This window comes from Mustela putorius, unplaced genomic scaffold (assembly GCF_011764305.1).
Source record: "Mustela putorius furo isolate JIRA1106 unplaced genomic scaffold, ASM1176430v1.1 tig00537295_pilon_pilon_pilon, whole genome shotgun sequence".
Taxonomy (NCBI): domain Eukaryota; kingdom Metazoa; phylum Chordata; class Mammalia; order Carnivora; family Mustelidae; genus Mustela; species Mustela putorius.
Window position 1 is genome coordinate 266318 of NW_025422433.1, and position 20477 is coordinate 286794.

General features: G+C 51.3%; 1 protein-coding gene and 1 pseudogene across 1 annotated transcript in view; one reads left to right on the top strand and one right to left on the bottom strand.

Annotated features, from left to right (window-relative positions):
* The window catches only part of UBD (ubiquitin D), a 28599-nt gene extending 23576 nt beyond the window's left edge, over positions 1-5023 (top strand). Inside the window, exon 3 of the mRNA XM_045073930.1 lies at positions 4062-5023. Within this exon, the coding sequence (XP_044929865.1) occupies positions 4092-4532 (441 nt within the window). The 5' untranslated portion in view covers positions 4062-4091 and the 3' untranslated portion in view covers positions 4533-5023. The remainder of the gene's footprint in view (positions 1-4061) is intronic.
* Positions 5017-19229, bottom strand: LOC123390252 (annotated as a pseudogene).
* Positions 19230-20477: the final 1248 nt, after the last annotated feature.

Genomic DNA, 20477 nt, shown 5'->3' on the forward strand with positions numbered 1-20477 from the left:
ACTGGGAGGAGATGAGCAGAAGGACAGCCGTCGAGATATGCGCCTGAAGACTTGCTCACCTGCTCCTCCCGATGTGATTGTGGGTGAGCTCACTGCGTGCTGCGCAGTGGGGAAACGGACACTTACCTCATTAGAAAGCTAGAACAGTGCATCAGGGGCCATTTATGAACACCCTGTGCAGCTCCTGAAGTCTAGCAAGTACTCGTTAAATGTTATTTTCCAATTTTTTAATTTACTTACTTACTCTTTTTTTTTTTAGTTCATTCATGCATTCGGTAAATGCTAAGTATTTCATGTACCAGACAGTATGCCTGGGAAGTGCTAGAGATCCAAGTTAGTCAAGACACAATCATGGACCCCCTGCCCCAGGTCTCCAGTGTTTCATGGGGGCAAGTAGACAAATAAGCAGATGATCTTCCTGCTGGAGACACTTGCTCTGAGGGGCTTGGGGAGGGTGAACAATTGCACAGAGGATGGCACATGACCCAGACTGGGACAGGAGCTAGGGAAGGCTTCCTGGAGGAGGCACAGCTTACATCTTGTATCTGTGTAATCCCTGACCCTGGGTAGAGCTGGAAGGAGATGCATGCTTTGTGACCTGGTGGCAGGAAACCTGGAACCGTGCACAGAAGCTGCTAGACTTGCAGATCTGCCGCTCGGATCAGGGCTGCGGGTACAGCTCTGACAGACACCATCCTGAGAAACGTGGCTCCTGGGCTCTCCGGGCAGGAGCTTCTCTCGAGGTTCCCTGCTTGCCCAGAAAAGAGATCATTGCCCCAAGATGGTGTAGGCTGCCCAGGCAGGAAGACTAGAAGGGGGAGGAGGAGCAGAATGACTTCATGCTAAGCAGCTCTAGATGCCTCCTCTCGGCTTCCCTTTCCAGGAAGGAGGCAAAGGCCCAAGAAAGTAACGGGCGCAGATGAAATGTGGAGTGAGGAGCCTGGGCTCGTGAGCTTCCCCCCTCTTCCTGCTGTGGACCTGCTCCCTGCCGCCGTCCACCCGCTCTGACCTTTTCTGCTCGGTTACTGGTGATGTTTCAGAATCCGCAGATCCCATTGGGCGCTGCATGCGTGGTGGGGGGCACCAGCTGCAGATCCAAGATCACAGTCTTGGTTTCTGCACAGAGCGGATGGTAGGAGCCTGGAGAGGCCTTGAAGGGAGACTGGCAGGGGCCGCGGTTTCCTGTCTGTTGCATCAGACACTCTTCTCCCTCCCTACTCATCCTATGTGTTTGAAGGAGCGTTTATCCCAAGGTACACTCAAATACAAATTTTCCAAGTTTATGGGCATCTGATAAGAGCTTCATATAGGAGAACCTGATTTATGTTGAGTTTTTTGAAAGCCTGGTCTGGTTCTTGGATCCCATTACTCTACATAGGCACTTCTAGAAACCCACGTTCTCCAGGATGGAAAGTCCTGCAGTAAAATGGGATCATTTGACATCTACCGGTGCTGAAGATACAGAAAATGGCCGCTAAGGACACAGCAAAGAAGATGACAGTGTCATTTTTATGGGATTTTTTTACTTTGAAAAAATTGGGAGTTCCTTTCATAAAGGCTTTCTTGGAGAATGTGATTTGTGGCGCTGTCCTGGGAGTTTGGGGGAGGACAGGGATTCCTCTGGAATGTTAGGAGGATCAGAGTAGTAAATAAATTCTCTGAGGGCACACGGCCTGTGCCCTCCCTCTTGTCTGATCCAAACCTCCAGAGCCAGGGAGGAAGGAGCAGCATGGGTGTGTGTGAGATCACAGAGCACAGGGAGTAGGGAGTGTCCAGCAGTAAAGGCGGGGAAACAGAGTCACCGCAGTGTGAGAGCCGATGCGTATTCTGCTTCATGGGAGGTGGGCTTGGCCCTTGATTGTTGGGCCAGGATTGTTCTAAGTACTAGATCTGGGCTGCCAGTTCTGGGACAGGAATGGAAGTGTGCTAGAGAGCTCAAGACCCAGGGATGTAAGGGCCGTTTTACAAGCTGTGTTCTGAATTCTCATCAGTCATTTCATGTTCACTGGAAAACAAACATCTCAGGTGGTGAACGGACTTGCCCAAGTTAAGGGAGCAAGTGGCACCCCGGGAATGAGATTCCCGTCTCCTCTCAGAGTAGGCTGTGTATCCTGTGTGATCTGGAGGCATGCCTCCCACTCTGCCCAGCTGGTGTGAACAGTCTGGTCACGGTGTCATCACTCCTCATGTACTCCCACCTCCTCTCCTGAGCCTCACACTCTGCCCGGCTGGTGTGAACGGGCTAGTCATCTCATGACTCCTCACAGACTGTACATCCTCTCCTGGGCCTCCCACTCTGCCTGGCTGGTGTGAACGGGCTGCTCATGGTCACGTCATTTCTCCTGGACTCTACATCTTCCCCTGGGCACCCTTGCTCTCAGGAAAGCCCCTGAGTGATGCATGGGGCAGGTTCTCAAAAGCAGCAGGAGAGGACCATCAAGTAGTAAAGGTCTTGAAGTGGGTGAGGGCCCAAGGCTGTAGGCTGGGCAGTCATAAGTCATGACTGGGAGTGCTGAGTTGTTAAGTGGGGACGTTCTCCAGAGAGAAGGACCATCCTATGTTTGGAAGAGGAGGGCGGGTAGAATGGATGAGAGGAATGTTTTGATCAGAGAGTATTTTCTGTGTGTATGACTCTGTCCAAGCGAAAGTGAAAGAAAATACATGACATCATGGCAGAGCAAAGGGTGTGGGCACAGTGGCTCAGGCAGGGGATTTCCAGCTCAGCTCGTACATAAGCTGGGCGCCAGTCCTACTCCTCAGCCTCCTGTGTCTGCTCTGTTGGCTGTAGACCTGGCGTCTGGTACTTCCTGCCTCCATGTAAGCTGGGGTTGAAAAGTGGGGATGCGGAGAGGGGAAGCACCGCCAAGGGTTGGGGAGTGATTTCAGGAGTCCACGAGGGACAGAGCTCGGGGAGGTGGGGGCAGAGTGGTTGGGAAGGCGTCCTGCAGGGGCTGAGACAGGCTCTGATCGCTATAGAAGCTGAAGGAAGGTTCTGGGAATAGAAGCGCCTCGTTTGGCTCCTCAGGGCTCTTCTGTGTCAGGCCCGACTGGGCCCTGTTAGGGGAGGATGGTGGGAAGTGGGAGTGGGCTTTGGGCCCACAGGGCTGGATTTGAACCTATGGAAATATTTTCTGGAGCCTTTTCTCCTCCTTTTGATTAGGGTCCCTGGGCTCTTCAACACCTTCTCCTCCCAAAAGAGAGGTACACAAAACTCCTTCACTCTAAGGTGTTAATGACCAGATCCGTGAGCCTTTGAGGAGCGCGTGCAGTACATGTGGGCTGGCATCGGGGGGCTGCTTAGCACAGAGGGGCGTCGGTCCTGTGAGGAAATGTCTGTGACGTCCAGACTGCAAAGATGGTTTTGAATAGAGCAGGACGGAGGCCCTGCCAGGCTTGCTAGCGACAACACAGGGTGCACTGCCAGCTTCAGACTATGGAAGGAAGACCTCGATCTGGCCGTACCTTCTGTGGGTGAGGCCCTGGTCTAGCTGCAGGAGATCATATTCTGCAATAGGTAGATAGAAACACGCAGGAAGTCCAGGGGAACAAGTCACACTGAACGCAGTGTCACCATAACGTGTGAGTCATTACACGGTCGTAGGACAGTAAGAAAGAAACCCGGAGTCCGGAGAGTATGTGTCCCGTCCAGGGTAGTCTTGGAGGGCAGTGATGAGCGTCCCATGAGCTGACGAGTCGATAATTCTCTCCGGGGGCTGTTTTTAGTGTCCAGTATGTAACTGTGCGTGCTCTGTGATCGGATTTAGTTTTGGACATTCGACGACCTCTGTCTGGGTCGGAGGCGTGTGAAATGTGGGAAGTCACTGATGACGCTGGCATGAACGAGAGGCGTGGCTGCAAAGGAAAACAATGATTTTCCTGCGTTAAAAGCTTGAGATTCCCCAAGAGAAGTTCCACAAAAGGGAGGGACAGAGCCTGTTGTATAGGAGCTGGAGGACCAGGCAGGCAGGGAGGGCGGGGCCGGGCACGGAGGGGACAGTGGTGTCAAGGTGGCAGGCGTTCCAGGCACCTTGATTTGCGGTCTCTTGGCCTTCGTTGTCCAGGTGACGGTCTCTTCTGAGGGAAGGACATCCATGACCTTCGCTGCTAACTCGGATGACACAGTGAGGAAGATCAAAGAACACGTCCGGGCGAAGACCAAGATTCCTGTGCAGGACCAGGTCCTGTTGCTGGGCTCCAAGATGCTGAAGCCCCAGAGGAGGCTGTCGTCTTACGGCATTGACAAGGAGACGACCATCCACCTCACTCTGAAGGTGGTGACGCCCAGTGATGAGGAGCTGCCCGTGACTCTGGTGCAGTCCTGTGATGGGGGGCAGAGGCACCTCCTCCAGGTGCGAAGGTCCAGCTCAGTGGCCCAGGTGAAACAGATGGTCGAGACCAAGACCGCGATCGCGCCTGAGCAACAGATTGTGACTTGCAATGGCAAGAGGCTGGAAGACGGGAAGAGCATGGCGGATTACGGCGTCAGACGGGGCGCTTCACTCTGGCTGGCAGACTACTGCATTGGGGGGTGAGCCCGCTGATAGCTCTCACTCCCCCCACATCCTTTGATGATTTCCCCAAATTAACAAGAAAGAGAAAGATGGAAAGTTAGGGGTGAAGTGGGAAGGAAGACTGCAGAAAAGTTTCTAACTCCATGATTTTTTGATCGAACACAGTTGATTAGGTGTCTGCATTGTATATATTACTGAAAATAGAAAACAATATTTTAAGGCACAGTAGAGACAGCATCAAAGCCAGCTTGGAATTCAATCCTTTCCCTCGTCCCTCTGATTTTTAGAAAAATTCCTATTTCTTCCGTCCAACAGGATAGTAAGTTCCACATTGGGATCCAGGTTCCCCTAACTCCTGTGTTCCCACCGGCATATTTCATCTGTAATATCACTCAGTATGTTGAATTAAATTGAATTTCTGATTGTAGAGAACAGTGAAAGGATTTATATTGAAGTGTGTTAATTCCTCTGGTATGATTACAGTCTAAGTAATAAAGAATTTAGAAATTCAACTAAACTGTCTTCTCTGTCCTCATTTAACGTTGTTCGGCAGGAAATGACCCCGCCGCGGTGCGCCATCTCACGCTCTACGCCCCACGCTGAGTCCAGCTGTTCTTACTTCTGGAGATGATGGTGCGCGTGGACGACACCTCCCCTGGGGACTCAGATTTTGTTCTCCAGTGTGCGGGGGTCCCTGGGGAAGGTGTGGTCGTGGAGCCGTCTCTGTCCTGCCTGCGTTCGGGTCTGGCAGGTCTTCTCTGGGGTGGGGGCATCTTTCAGGTGGGGGCTCTCAGTTGGTCTCTGGGTTGACTCTGGAGGCTGTGCCCGGGGTTCTGGCTGACAGAGCCTTTTCCTGGCTCCCTCCTGCACCCCCCACCTCTGTGTCTGCTCCTCCCTCGGGAATGTGGATCTTCCTGTATCTTCCTCACTCACTCCTTTGTCACTGTCCCTCTTGTGTCTCATGACTGGTCAAGAACACATTTTTCGCACCATCTTAGACATGCCTTGTCCCTTCTGCTCTTTAAACTTGCTCAAGAACCACCTCGTGCAGAAGAGAATCCAGCTGAATCCCAGTGGCACCACCCCTACTTAGGGGAATTCCTTGTTCTGCTTTGGGCTCCAGTGCTCTTGGTGGCACTAGTGACCTGGTTAGGTGGGCATTAGGTTGGACTGATTTCCCTGGACGAGCAACTGCGGCTCCTTGTTTTGGATGGGTCTCCCGCAGGGCAGAGTCTGGGATTGCTCTGTCAACTTGGGGGACTCCTGAGGCCAGACACTGTGGGGTCTTCACGGTGTGCGCCATCAGACTGGGGGAGAGGGAACGTTAGTTGTCCTGCCGTACAGGGTGTTACCAGCGTGTGGACTCTCCGGGCATTGTCACTGGACCCCTGAGGACGGGAAAGGTCCTCTCGAAATCATGCCTTCTCTCTTCATCAGCTTAAGAGAGAGCCGGCAGGCCACTTCCCCTCCCTGAACCTGTATATGCAGCATAGCGGGATTTGCCCTGAAGCAGAGGAACATTGGGGAGGGGAGCGGAGAATGGGGCCTCCCCACGGACCTCCGACTCCCTGAGGACACATGTTGCCCATTCTCACAGGGAAACGGACAGGCCGAGGGCTCGCTGCCTTCCCAATGCACATTCCCATCCGTGGCCCGCGGCTCACCCCTTCCTCCCGCCCCCGCCCCGCACTCACCGCCCAGCCTGCCCTCCCCCCACACTGCGCAGGAGCTTCCTGGCGGCCCCCTTCGCGTGCTTGTTCCTGAGGGTGTAGATGAGCGGGTTGAGCGCCGGGGTGACCACGGTGTAGAAGAGCGAAACGAACTTGCCCCGGCCCTGGTCGTAGCGGCGCGTGGGCTGTAGGTAGGTGTAGATGGCCGAGCCGTAGAAGAGGCAGACGGCGGTCAGGTGGGACCCGCACGTGCCCAGCGCTTTGCTGCGGCCGCCCCGGGAGCGCATGCCGCAGATGGCGCGGGCCACGGCGCCGTACGAGGCCAGGATGACGGCGGACGGCAGCAGCAGGATGACCACGCGCGCAGCGAACATCCGGCGCTCGGTGGCGTCGCGGTCACCGCCACAGGCCAGCTGCAGCAGCGCGGGGAGCTCGCAGATGAAGTGGTCCAGCCGGCGGGGCGCGCACAGCGGCCGTGCGGCCAGGAGCGCGCTCTGCGCGGCGGAGTTGGCCAGGCCGCCCAGCCAGGAGGCGCAGGCCAGCGCGCGGCACCGGCGCGGGGAGGCGAGCTCGGCGTGGCGCAGCGGGTGCACGACGGCGGCCGCGCGGTCCAGCGCCATCACCGCCAGCAGCAGGCACTCCACGGAGCCCAGCGCCAGCGACGCGCACAGCTGGGCCAGGCAGCCCGCGCGGGGCAGCCACAGCTCCGCGCCGCACAGGCTGGCCAGCAGCGCGGGCGCCACGCTCGTCGTGAAGCCCGCGTCCACCAGCGCCAGGTGGCCCAGGAAGTAGTACATGGGTGTGTGCAGGCGCGGGTCGCGCACGGCCAGCAGCACGAGGGTCGAGTTGCCCGCCAGGGTCAGGAGGTAGCAGAGCAGGCGAAGAGGCCGGGCTGCAGCGCGGGCCAGTCGGAGAAACCCAGCAGGAGGAAGCGCTCCCCGGTGCTGTGGTTGGCCTGCGGGAGGAAACTCCCAGAGGGTTTGGAAGGAGGCTGAGCCAGGGTGAGTTTACCCTCAGGGAGCTAAAGAGATCCCGGCTGCCCGGGGGCGGGGCGGGGATCGGTTGGGAGGGAGCGGAGTCGCTCTCAATACAGACGGGAGTCCTAGCCCTACCTCAGCACAGCTTGGCTGATGAATTATTTAGCAGATTCTTTGGGGGAGAAGGAATTTCCACTTGTTGGAAGAGCAGACTTAGACCGGGAGAGGGAAGACTGGCCAAGGTCACAGCTAGTGAGTGGCCCCGTGGGGCTTGTAGTCGGGCTTGTCTCCTTTCCAAATCTGTGCGTTTTCTGCTCCTGGCTGGCTTCTCACTGCACTCCTCCGGTCCAAGCAGGAATCTGATCTCCCTCCCATAGACTAGTCCTTCAGATACTGGAAGACAGAGTCCCCCCCCCCCCCAGCCTCCCTCCCTCCTTCCAAAGTGTGTAGTGCTTGTGAGTAAGTGCAGTGCCCTAGTCTGGGTAGAGCTGTTACTTAAGAGATGAGAACCGTCTATGGCCTTCTTTGTTTCAGGGATTCTACTTCGGAGAATACAACCATTAGCGCTGACTACTGAGTGCTGCTCTGTGGGGAGTCTGTGTTCTAGGCTGTCACCATCATCCATGCCTCTCTGGCTTCTCCCCGCGTGGTGGTCATGATCTGGGGGCCTTGAAGCCCAGAGTCCTCTGGCAGAACAGGAAGCTAGAAGCCCTGGGTCCCACCAGCGTAATTGCCCTGGGGCAGCTGGATTATTTGATATGGGGAAGTCACTGCATCTCCCTTGCCTTCCTGTTCCACGTGTAAGAGGAGGAGTCTGACCTAGATGGTCTCCAGGGCTCCTGTCTTATAGCCTGGCTCTCACTGGCAAAAAAAAAAAACAAAAAAAAAAAACATTGTCCTTGAGTGAAAAGGGGACCCAACACAGAAGGCTTTAACCCTGCAGAGTGACACTGAGTCGCATTTCCTAATGGTACAGAAACCATACGGTAGATCCATACGGTAGATGCGAGGACTCAATGTTACAGCGAAATCTCGCTCCTGCACACTTCCTGGCAGGGGTGTGGAGATAGATAAACTCTGTAGTCACTATTCTGAGTTTAAAAATCATGAGGCCCTAATTTTCTTTAAAATGTTTCAGGGAAATCTCTTTCCCCCAGAGCACGTCATGCTTATTGGGTTCCATTTATGCTCGGGAGACGGAACCGGTGTTCGTGGTGTGAGTCAGAGCAAGGGCGGGGGCGTCAGACCGCCGAGCTCCAGTCTCGGCTCTGCCATCGCCCAGCGGAACGACCCTGGGCACGCGGCTTCACCTGCCCGTGGCTCCGTGTCCTACTTGAAAGTGGACTGGGTGGGGGGGTGAAGCACGGAGAGCTCTCAGAACAGGCCCGGGACCGAGTGGGCGTCTCGTAAGTGCTCGCTCTTCCCATCTGCACCTGCGAGTCAGGAGAGGTCTGTGGGCGCTCCCACTCCGGTCAGGGCCAGAGCCGGCTGTGAGTTCAGGTCTTTTTATTGACGAACTCTGGTCTTGACTCACCTGCAAGTGAGGCAATACTCCTGTCCTAAGAGGAAGGTAGGCGGGCGGCTGAGGTTAAACAGCTTGCCCGGGCCACACTGTTTGTAAATGCTTGTCAGGATTTCACCCAAAGCTCCCTAATTCCAAGAGCCTTGCTTTACATCTGTGCACATATGTTTAAGCCGGGCTCTACCCTGCCAGAGGCTGCGGAGGATGGAGGACCTGCGAACCCCGAGCTTGCTGCAGAGCACGGGGGCCTCGGGGAGAGGAATACAGGCGAGAGCTGGCATTCAGGCTTGGGGCCCAAAGGTGCTAGAGACGTTGTTCTAGAGAGTCCAGTTTTCTAAGTCTGGGATCACGTAGACACACACCCGTTCAGCCAGCCAGGCCCTTAACAGTTCCCCTCCAGACACACCAAACCCCAAAACCAGGTGCAGAACAGTAAAATCACACAACCAACACCAGTACCCCAGGGACACACACATTCCCGAATACTCAGACACATATGTGCACATATGTGTCCCCTCATCGAACCCTGAGGCTTCCAGAAGGCAAATCTGTCATCAGAATATTCCAGGATATGTCCCCAAACCTCATTCGGTATTCTAGAACGTGCACGTCACCTACAAGACCATCTTCCTACCTTCATGTCCGGGTCTCGGGCACTGATGTTCCGCCGCTTCTTTCCAGATGATCAGTCGGTCTGTTGCGTCCGCTCCGGATCCTTAGAGTTGGAGATGGCCGTGGTGGGGGATGAACGAGCGAATGGCATGACTGTTGATCTCGAGACTGGGTGCCTGCGGTCAGAGCCAGGTCCTTCCTTCAGGAACAGGTACACGGGGTGGCAAGCCCTTGCTTGTCAGCTGAGGAGTGAACACAAGGTCTTCAGCAGAGAAGCCAGCCCGGTCTGGAGAAGCACCGAGATTCCGGCAGAGTGGTGGTGTCTGTTCCCAGAGAGCCAGCACCAGGGTGAGACCAGGCAAGGACCGGCGTCTTGGGCCGGTCACAGGTCGCCGGTGGCTGCAGCTGGCCGCGGAAACCGCCTTCCGGATTCTGAAGGCTCCGGAGCCGTGCAGCGGGGATGTTGGTGAGCCGCTCACTGGAGAGGAGGCAGGGGAAGCGATTCTCCCTGCTGTTGAGCAGAGAGAATGAGGCCCTGGGGAACCCCTGTCCCACTCCCATAATGAGCACCTGTGTGGATTTGTCCAGAGGAGTCCCCCAGGGCAAGGAGAGGAACATTCTGGAGGGAAAGGCCCTGGAGGGTGGTGTGTCCCTGGCTGCGTGGAGGCCAGAGGCAGCCCCGGCTTCCTCCCCAGCCCCTGTTCTCCTAGCATAGTGCTGTAGGGTATTGTTCTGGGGACGAGGGACCTTGAGCAGCTGCATGACCTCAGTGACTCTCAGGGTCAGTATGAAAATGGGGGAGACAGTTCTCGTCTGTGGGAGGGGCTTGAGGTCTGGCAAGGTCCTCCACACTATTCCTCACGTTCCACATATGACTGAAACCATGTGCTTGACTTATTTCACTCAGCATAATCCCCTCCAGTTCCATCCATGTTGATGCAGATGGTGGGGGTTCATCCTTTCTGATGGCTGAGTGATATTCCATCATGTGTATGGACCACATCTTCTTTATCCATTCATCCGTTGAGGAGATCTCGGCTCCTTCCGCAGTTTGGCTATTGTGTACATTGTTGCTATGAACATTGGGGTGCATGTGCCCCTTCTTTTCGCCCCTGTCTGTATCTTTGGGGTAAATACTCAGGAGTGTGATTGTTGGGTTATAGGGTAGCTCTATTTTTAATGTCTTGAGGAAACTCCATACTGTTTTCCAGAGTGGAGGGACCAGCTTGCATTCCCACCAACAGTGGAAGAGGATTCTTTCCCTTTTATCCACATCCTCTCCAATATTTGTTGTTTTCTGTCTTGTCAGTTTTGGCCATTCTAACTGGTGTAAGGTGGCATCTTAATGTGGTTTTGATATGTGTTTCCCTGACAAGTGTTTCCCTGATTGCAAGTGATGTGGAGCATTTTTCATGTGTCTGTTGGCCGGCCATGTGTATGTTTTCTTTGGAGAAGTGTCTGTTCATGTCTTCTGCCCCTTTCTTGAGCGGATTATTTGTTTTCTGGGTGTTGTGTTTGAGAAGTTCTTTATAGATCTTGGATACCAACCCTTTATCTGTAATGTCATTTGCAAATATCTTCTCTGATTCTGTGAGTTGCCTCTTGGTGTGGTTGACTGTTTGCTTGGTTGTGCAGAAGCTTTTGATCCTGTTAAAGACCCCAAAGTTCATTTTTGCTTTTGTTTCCCTTGCCAGAGACGTGTCTTGCAAGAATTTGCTGTGGCCAAGGTGGAAGAGGTTGCTTCCTGTGCTCTCCTCTAGGATTTTGATGGATTCCTGTCTCACATTGAGGTCTTTCATACATTATTTTATTTTTTCAGTGTTCCAAGATTCACGGTTTATGCATCACGCCCAGTGCTCCATGCAATATAGGCTGTCTTAATACCCACCACCAGATTCACCCAACCCACACACCCTCCCCTCCAAAACCCTCACTTTATTTCTCAGAGCCCACAGTCTGTCATGGTTTATCTCTCCCTCCAATTTCCCCCAACTCCCTTCTCCTCTCTTTCTCCTAATGTCCTCCATGTTATTCCTTATGCTCCACAGGTATGTGAAACCATATGATAATTGACTCTCTGCTTGGCTTATTTCACTCAGCATAATCTCTTCCAGTCCCATCCATGTTGACACAAAAGTTGGGTATTCATCTTTTCTGATGGAGGCATAATACTCCTTTGTACATATGGATCACATCTTCTTATCCATTCATCTGTTGAAGGACATTTTGGCTCTTTCCACAGTTTTGTGACTGTGGCCATTGCTGCTAAGTACATTGGGGTACAGATGGCCCTTCTTTTCACTATCTATATCTTGGGGGTAAATACCCAGCAGTGAAATTACAGGGTCTTTCATCCATTTTGAGTTATCTTTGTGTATGGAGTCAGTGAACGGTCCAGTTTCATTCTTCTGCATGTGGCTGTCCAATGTTCCCAGTACCATTTATTGAAGACATTGTCTTTTTTCCATTGATGATTCTTTCCTGCCTTGCTGAAGATTAGCTGACCATAGAGTTGAGGATCCATTTCTGGGTTCTCTATTCTGTTCCATTGGTCTATGTATCTGTTTTTGTGCCAGTACCATGCTGTCTTGATGATCACACCTTTGTAATGGAGTTTGAGGGTGGGAATGTGTTGCCCCCAGCTTTGGTTTTCTTTTTCAACATTCTCCCAGCGATTTGGGGTCTTTTCTGGTTGCATATCAATTTTAGGATTGTTTGTTCCAGGTCCTTGAAAAAGTCAATGGTATTTTGATAGGGATGGCATTGCAAATGTAGATTGCTCTGGGCATCATAGACGTTTTCACAATGTTTATTCTTCCAATCCATGAGCATGGAATGCTTTTCCATCTCGTGTATCTTCCCCTCCATTTCTGTCTTAAGTGTTCTGTAGTTTCTAGAGTATAGATCCTTTCCCTCTTTGGTGAGGTTTATTCCAAGGTATCTTACAGGTTTTGGTGCTATGATAAATGGAATTAATTCCTTCATTTCTCTTTCTGCAGTCTTATTGTTAGTATGTAGAAATGCAAGTGATTTCTGTGCCTTGATTTTGTATCCTGCCATGTTGTTGAATTGCTGTATGAGTTCTAGTCATTTGGAGGTGGAGTCTGTTGGGTAAAATATCATGTTTTCTGTGAGGAGAGAACTTCTTTGCCAAGTTAAATGCCTTTTATTTCTTTTTGTTGTCTGATTACTGAGGCTAGGACTTCTAGTACTGTGTTGAACAATAGTGGTGAGAGTGGCATCCCTGTTGTGTTCCTGACCTTAAGGGAAAAGCTCTCATTTTATCCCCATTGAGAATGATATTTTCCACGGAGTTTTCATAATGACTTTTATGATATTGAGGTATGTTTCCTCTATCCCTACACATGGAAGAGTTTTCATCAAGAAACCATGCTGCATTTTGCCAAATGTTTTCTCTGCATCAGTAGAGAAGGTCATGTGGTTCTTGTTCCCTCTCTTGTCACTGTGCTCTATCACACTGATAGATTTGCAGATTCTGAACCACCCTTGCCGCCCAGACATAACTCTCACTGGTCCTGGTGAATCATCCTTTTAACGGACTGTTGGGTCCTATTGGCTAGGATCTTGTCAAGTATTTTGGCATCCGTGTTCATCGGGGATCTTGGTCTGAAATTCTTCTTTTGGATGGGTTGCCTGGTTTTGGGATCAGGTAATTCTGGTCTCATAGGATGAGTTTGGAATTTTTCCTTCTATTTCTATTTTTTGAAAGAGCTTCAGTAGAATAGATATTATTTTGTCTTTAAATGTTTGGTAGAATTCCCCTGGGAAGTCATCTGGCCCTAACCTCTTGTTTTTGGGGAGGCTTTTGATTACTGTTTCAATTTCCATGCTCGTTATTTGTCTAGTCAGATGATCTATATCTTCCTGTTTCAGTCTTGGTAGCTTGTACGTTTCTAGGAATGCATCCATTTCTTCCCGATTGCTTAATTTGTTGTCACATAGTTGCTGGTGATAATTCCGTGTAATTGTTTCTATTTCCTTGGTGTTAGTCATGATCTCTTCCATTTCATTTATGATTTTATTGATTTGCATCCTTCCCTTTTTCTTTTGAATAAGTCTGGCCAGAGGTTTATTGATCTTAACCAATTCTTTCAAAGAACCGGCTTCTAGTTTCGTTGATCTCTTTTACTGTTTTTCAGGTTTCTGTTTCATTGATTTCTGTGCTGATCTTTATTATTTCTCTTCTCCTCTTTGGTTTAGGTCTTATTTTCTGTTCTTTTGCTAGGATCTTTAGGTGTAAGCTTAGCTTGTGCGTTTGGGATTTTTCTAATTTTTTGAGAGAGTCTTAGATGGCTATGTATTTCCCTTTTAGTACTGCCTTTGTTGTATCCCATAGGTTTTGAATGGATGTTCTTTTATTTTCATTGGTGTCTATGAGCTGTTTAAGTTATTCTTCAATTTCTTGGTTGACCCAATCATTCTTGAGCAGAATGTTCTTTAACTTCTAAGTGTTTGAGTTCCTTCCTAAGTTCTTCCTGTGTTTGAGTTCCAGTTTCACACAATTGTGGTCTGAAAATAGGCAGGCAATCATCTCAATCTTTTGGTATCAGTTGAGGCCTGATTTGTGACCCAGTATGTGGTCTGTTCTGGAGAAAGCTCCATGTGAATTTGAGAAGAATGAGTATTCTGTTTTTTTTTTTTTTAAGGTGGAATGGTCTGTATGTGTCTGGGAAATCTATCTGGTCCAATGTGTCATTCAAAGCTCTTGGTTTTTTGTTGATCTTCTGCTTAGATGATCTGTCTATTGCTGAGAGTAGAATGTTGAGGTCTCCTAATATTTATATATTACTATCAATATGATTCTTTATTTTGGTTAAAGATGGTTTATGTAGTTTGTCTGCTCCCATGTTGCGGGCACCGATATTTACAATTGTTAGGTCTTCTTTTTAGATAGACCTTTTAATTATGATATAGTGTCCTTCTGCATCTCTTACTACAGAGTTTAGTTTGAAATTTAATTTGTCTGATATAAGAATTGCTACCCAAGCTTTCTTTTGAGGTCTGTTGGCATGAGAAATGGTTTTCCATCCCCTCACTTTCAGTCTGGTTGTATCTTCATGTTCAAAATGAGTCTCTTGTAGACAGCATATGGATGAGTCCTGTCTTTTTTTTTTTTTTTTTTTTTTAAATTTGATGGACAGAGATCACAAGCAGGCAGAGAAGCATGAGAGAGAGAGAGAGGAGGAAGCAGGCTCCCTGCTGAGAAGAGAGCCCGATGCGGGGCTCGATCCCAGGACCCTGGGATCATGAACTGAGCCCACTGTGCCACCCAGGCGCCCCTATAAACTAATTTGATTTTCTATGTACACCCTCATATTATCTGTGAATAGTCAGAATTATCCCCTCAATTCTTATTCTTTTTGTTTCTCTAGCTTTATAGCACTTGGTAGATTCTCCAATGCAATGTTGATTAGAGTAGCATCCTTTGAAGTTTTTTTTTTTAAAGATTTTTTATGTGATAGACAGAGATTACAGGTAGGCAGAGAGGCAGGCAGAGAGGGAGAGGGGGGAAGCAGGCCCCCTTCTGTGCAGAGAACCCAATTCGGGGCTTGATCCCAGGACCCTGAGATCATGACCTGAGCTGAAGGCAGAGGCTTAACCCACTGAGCCACCCAGGTGCCCCTCACTTGAAGATTTAAAAAGAAAAGATATTATTTATTTATTTGACAGACAGATCACAAGTAGGCAGAGAGGCAGGCAGAGAGAGAGGAGGAAGCAGGCTCCCTGCCAAGCAGAGAGCCCGATGTGGGGTTTGATCCCGGGACCCTGAGACCACAACCTGAACCAAAGGCAGAAGCTTTAACCCACTGAGCCACGCAGGTGCCCCTCACTTGAAGATTTTAATATACCTTTCTCCATATCTGACAGAAAAGTAGACAAAACATTGGTAACTAATATGATGTAATTGGCATATATGGAACATTACGTAGTTAGTGCAGAATACATTATTTTCAAGTGGTCCTAGGATATGTCCCCAAGTAGATGAAATGTTGGGCCATGAAGCAAGTCTACGCAGTTTAAAGCCTGAAATTAACTAGGTTATATTCTTAGACCACAGGGGAATTGAGCCATAGTCGTAATGAAAAGAAACCAGGAAGTCCCTCAATGTCTGAAAATTAAATGTAACTTTGCTGCATATCCTACGGGAGAGAGAGGGAATCACAGGGGAAATCCTCCACCTTTCCTGCCTCCGAGCTCGCAGACAATCCCACTCTGTCTGTGAAGAGCAGTGCGATTAGCTAGACAGGGGTTAAGCCTTAGGTCAGAGTTCTGCCTGCCCCAGCCACACCTGGCAGCCTTGGCCTGTGGTCTCCCCAGAGCCGCCCTTTCTGGTGGCCCTGAGCCAAGTGGGACAACATGGCCATGTGGAAATGGGAAGTTGTACAGCCCTAGTGATGACGGCGCTACTGTATCGTCCTCACCAGTGCAACAGCACGCTTTCTGAGTGAGATACGGTACAATAGCAGGTTCCTTCCTTAGGGGTTGAAAATCATCTTGGGATTCATCCATTAGAAATACGGGTTCAACATGGGTTCTTTCTTCTGGAAAAGCAATAGACTGAAATAGCCATCATGGCTTCCTGAGCACCTGTCTGGAGAGCCAGCGCACCGGCTCTTTGTGGGATTCTCCCTCGTAAACATCCAAACTATGATGTAAATATTATCAATCGCATTTTCTAGATGGTTAGACAGGGGCTCAGAGATGATTCGAGTCACAGAGGATTTGAGTGTCAGAAACCTACGTGGGATCCCCAGACTGACTCCAGATTCCTTGTTATTCCATATGTGATAGTATTTCCCTCTTATCTCTGGTATTCTGGGTCAGGAAACATGTCAGGTCTCAGGATTTTATTGTTGTGTGGCCAAGTGGAGCAGATTTTTTTGGCCTTTTAACCTCTGCCTTTCATGATCATTAAGATAATTATCTCAGTGGAGGACCTCTGAGTAAGATACCCAATGATTCCTAGGATTAGAGAGATTGTATTTTTCTGCTATTAAAATTACTGAAAGAACTATCTTTCTAAAATTGATTTAGTCTCTGGTATTTTCAGAGTCTGCTGTAAGACAGGTCGGAAATAGGGGCACCTTGGTGGCTCAGTCATTAAACGTCTGCCTTCAGCTCAGGTCCTGGAATTGAGCCCCTTGTCAGGCTCCCTGCTTGGTGGGGGCCCTGTTTCTCTCTGTCTTTCTATCCCTGCTTGTGCTCCCTCTCTCACTGTCTCTCGCTCTCTCTGTCAAATAAATAAATAAATCTTTAAAAAACGGTCTGAAATAATATTTTAAAACACTCAGCTCAACCTTCTTCTACAAAGTGAGACAATGTTTATAAACATTGCTAAAATACTCCCGTACCAACGATTACTTACTTGCCAACCATCGTAGTGTTTACATGGTATGACTATGACTTCCATTAGTCAAAATCTGCAGGGAAAGAACTAAGACGGTGTATCCAAGCTTTAGGGGGGCTTCATGTTTAAATTAGTGTTGAGACAATGAGCTACTCTGTTTTATTCTGTAGTCCAAGGGAATGGTGCCAGACATCTCTAAGATACTGGGAGGTTCTAAAATTCGGACTTGAAATTATCTGTGTGCTTCAGAGATGTGGTCAGGAGCAGGGAAGGAGCCCAGTGTCTGTGGCCTGTGTTGACCATGGAACAGGTACACTTCTGTAGGCATCATTTTTATTTCTTGGTACTGTTGTTAAAGGTGCTTTTGTCTCAAGTTCCTCTCTTTAGTAGTAATTAGAATGAGAGTGGAAATTTCTGTCTTTTACCATCCATGGACCTAGATCCTGGGCTGACAGGGAAGCTATCCTTTACCATTTCACCAAACTCACAATGACTGGGCAAAACCTCAGAGCATGGGCCCTATTTCTGCCCCAAGCCCATGTTGTATATCTGCTTCCAGAAGAAAAAGATAATCCAAAAATGCCATTGCAAACATAAAGAGAAGAAAAAAAAAATGAAAGAACCTCTCCCGCTCCCATACGATTAATGTCATACGGTCATGTACATACTGGAAACACAAGAAAAAGTCTGTAACTTTCTAGAATGTGCTTCCTCCTGATGATGTGTAAGTCTGTATGTAAAACAAAACAGAGCGAATATAGAAACCTGCCCTAATGTTCCTCCCCTGGAGCACTCCCTTCCTTGTGAAGATTGTGTCTCCCAGGCAGCTGTCTTGCCTTGGTTCTGAATAAATCTCTCTTTTTCTCTAAAATGTTTAAGAAAGCTTGTCCCTTTAGAGTCGATGATATGTTTTCTTTTTAAGTGAAAAACCAGTGTTCCTGGGCCACACCTCCAACAGCGCAGAAGGGCGGCTGTTCTCGTTCATCCTGGAGCTTCCCTGCAGAACCGAGCGTGTGTGTATTTTCCAGCACAAATGGGCTCATCCTAGAAGGATGCTCGGAAGGGCTGAGAAGCACTCTCCACTCCATGGGTGAGACCACAAGGTGAAGCTCCTCCCGCTTAGAGCATTACTTTTTGGGTCTTAAAACTGCGTTGGAAATGGGGGAAACCGTCGCATTTCCCAAAGCCCCAGCCTGGGAGGGTGTAAGAGCAGCTGAACTTGCTGGGAGCCAGGAACTGCTCCGCAGACAGGGCCGCGGCGGGAAGGGAAGGGGCCGGGCTCTGGGGTGGTCTGCCGTCCTGGGGGTCCGTGGATGGGGCCGGCTGTCTGAGGGCCCTGCCCGCGACCCGCCAGTGCCTGCCGCGCAGAGCCAGGGGTGGGGGCGAGGAGGCGCAGTGGGGACCACCTGCCGTCGTGAGGAGGCGGGTGTAAGGGCAGCCGGGTACAGCCGCCATCCAATGGGCTCGGGGCACAACCCTCCTCGGCCAATTACCGTGTGGGGGGTGGAGCTCCCTCTCTGCGGGCGCCTCCGGAGCTGCGCTGGGCTGCAGAAGGGGGACCAGCCAAGGCGGGCTCTGAGGGACCCTGGCCCGGTGAGTGCGTGCGGTGTGGTGGGGTGGGGTCTGGGGCTAGTGTGCGCCCTGGGTGGGAGGCAGGGTCCTCGAAGGGCACATCAAGGGAGTTCACTGTGGGGACATCTGAGTTTTCTTTTTCCCTTGAAAATTTCTTCTGCCTGATACGCATCAACTGGCCGCATCCCCCGGATCCCTGAACTCCAGGGCGCCCCCTCACCCAAGCTTTTGTGGGATGGGTTGCGGACATTTCAGGGTTTTCCGTGTTCCCCAGGAAGAGTGCATGCAGAGACAGCTCACGGTCCCCAACTTCAGGGGGTGCCCCGTTCCCTGGCACAGTGCAGGTAATGGGCCCTGAGCAGCACCGGAGTTCAGCAGGGTGTCACTTTTCCCTCAGGCACAGGTGTGGCGCTAACAAGCCCCAGAGCCACCCCCGACTTCAGCATTGTTTCCTGTGTCCCCTGGGAAGGTGGTAATGGGCTGTCAGGGTCTGTCAGGAAGGTCCTCCAGGTTCCTGCCCCCCAGGCACAGGCGTGACGGTAACAAGCCCCAGAGCCACCCCCCAGCTTCAGCACTGTGCTCCCTGTCCGTGGGGGATGGTGGGCACTGGAGGAATGCTCTGCTCTGGGAGGCACCCCTGGGCGCGCCAGTGTGGACAAGCCCAGGGGGTTCCAGAGCTCACGACGAACACGTTTCCGAGGCTGGAGGCGGCTTCTCTGCGAGCAGCACTGCGCCGGGGAGGAGAGCCGTCTCCGGGTGTCGGGAGTCCCCGAGTCCGCAGGCGTGGGCCTGGCCGGGGGTCAGATCAGAGCGGGAAGGTCGGGAGCCATGGTGGTGGCCTTCGCTCTGGACGCGCAGGCCAGGTTGCTCCAGGGACGGGACTCTGCTCCCTGCCAGCCCTCCTGCGGCAGACGGGATAGGAAACTGGCTTCCTGCGGGCTTCTCAGGCGCTGGTGTCAGCACGGGGCTTGGTGGGAAGCAGCCCACAGGCCGCATTCTGGATTCTTGCCCAGCGTGCCCCTTGCTTGCTCAGATGAGGCACCCCGGGTGTGCCTCTCTGGCCTGCAGAAGCTCTTCTCTTTCTCAGAGACACACCCCTGAGAAATCCTCCGCTCTCCTGTGCTGTCTGGAGGAGGTCAGTGTTCATGTGGAACTGACATCTCAGCTCCTGCTGTTAGGTTCCAATGGCCACACGGCACAGCAGTCTCCTTGGAGCTCTCGGTCCACATGGGGCCCTCACGTGTGAGATGGAGACCGAACCTGGGCGGTGGTGGCTGCTGCAGGTTCCTTCCTGAAAACTGGGCAGCAGAGCTGGTGTGTGATGACGTCCCAGGAAAGAGGGCAGGTGCACCATTCTGCCCCAGCACAGGGGGACGCGGGACGTCTGTCACAGGCAGCTGGTGCAGAGAGGAGGGCTGTCTGTTTCCCAGGACCTTGGCCGGAGGGAGGTGTGGACCCTGGGATGCTTCTCTGCTCAGCTTTCTCAGGTGAGCACATCAGGCAAGGGGAGGATGTGTGTGTGTGCCCCTGGAATCGAGGAAGGTGTCTGGTCCCAGGTTTCATGTGCAAGTGGATTCCTCTTCTGGCTCGTTTTCCTGATGGTTTTCAGGATGCGGTAGGGAGACCCATTGCCCCAGGCATTTTGGCTGTGCAAGAGCTCGGTCGGTCACCTTTTCCCCCAGGGCTCCGGACTAGAATCGGAGGGAGTCTGTGGTGACACCATCCAGGTAGGGCTCCATATCCCTCTTGCTGAGATGGCCTGATGACTGTGATAACTGCTCTGGAGACAGAAAGCAGCAGACAGGGCTGAGGTGGTGAAGGGGAGGTGGCGGTGGTGGTGGGACTTCAGTAGGAAGCTGATGCTTGAGTCAAGTTTGAAAGAAAGTGAGTGATATCACACCAAGAGTCTTCTAAACAGAAGGAAAAGCATATGCAAAGGCCTTGGGGCAGGAGCATACCAGGTATGTCCAGGAGTAGCAACAAGACCCTGTGGTCACAGGAGACAGTTGAGGACATGACCTCAGGGAGGTGACGGTAGAGTGACAGGAAGCCCTTGCAGGGCCATGACCCCATGGGAACCTGTTTCACTGGGCCATCCTGGCTACAGTGTTGAGAACAGATGGACACAGTGTTGAGGATGGCAAGGGAGGTCAATGATGAAGCTTTTCCAGGAACTCAAGCAGAGATGGGCTCCAGCCTGGACCAGACACGTGGCTTTGGAAAGAGCGGTTAGTGCTATTCTGG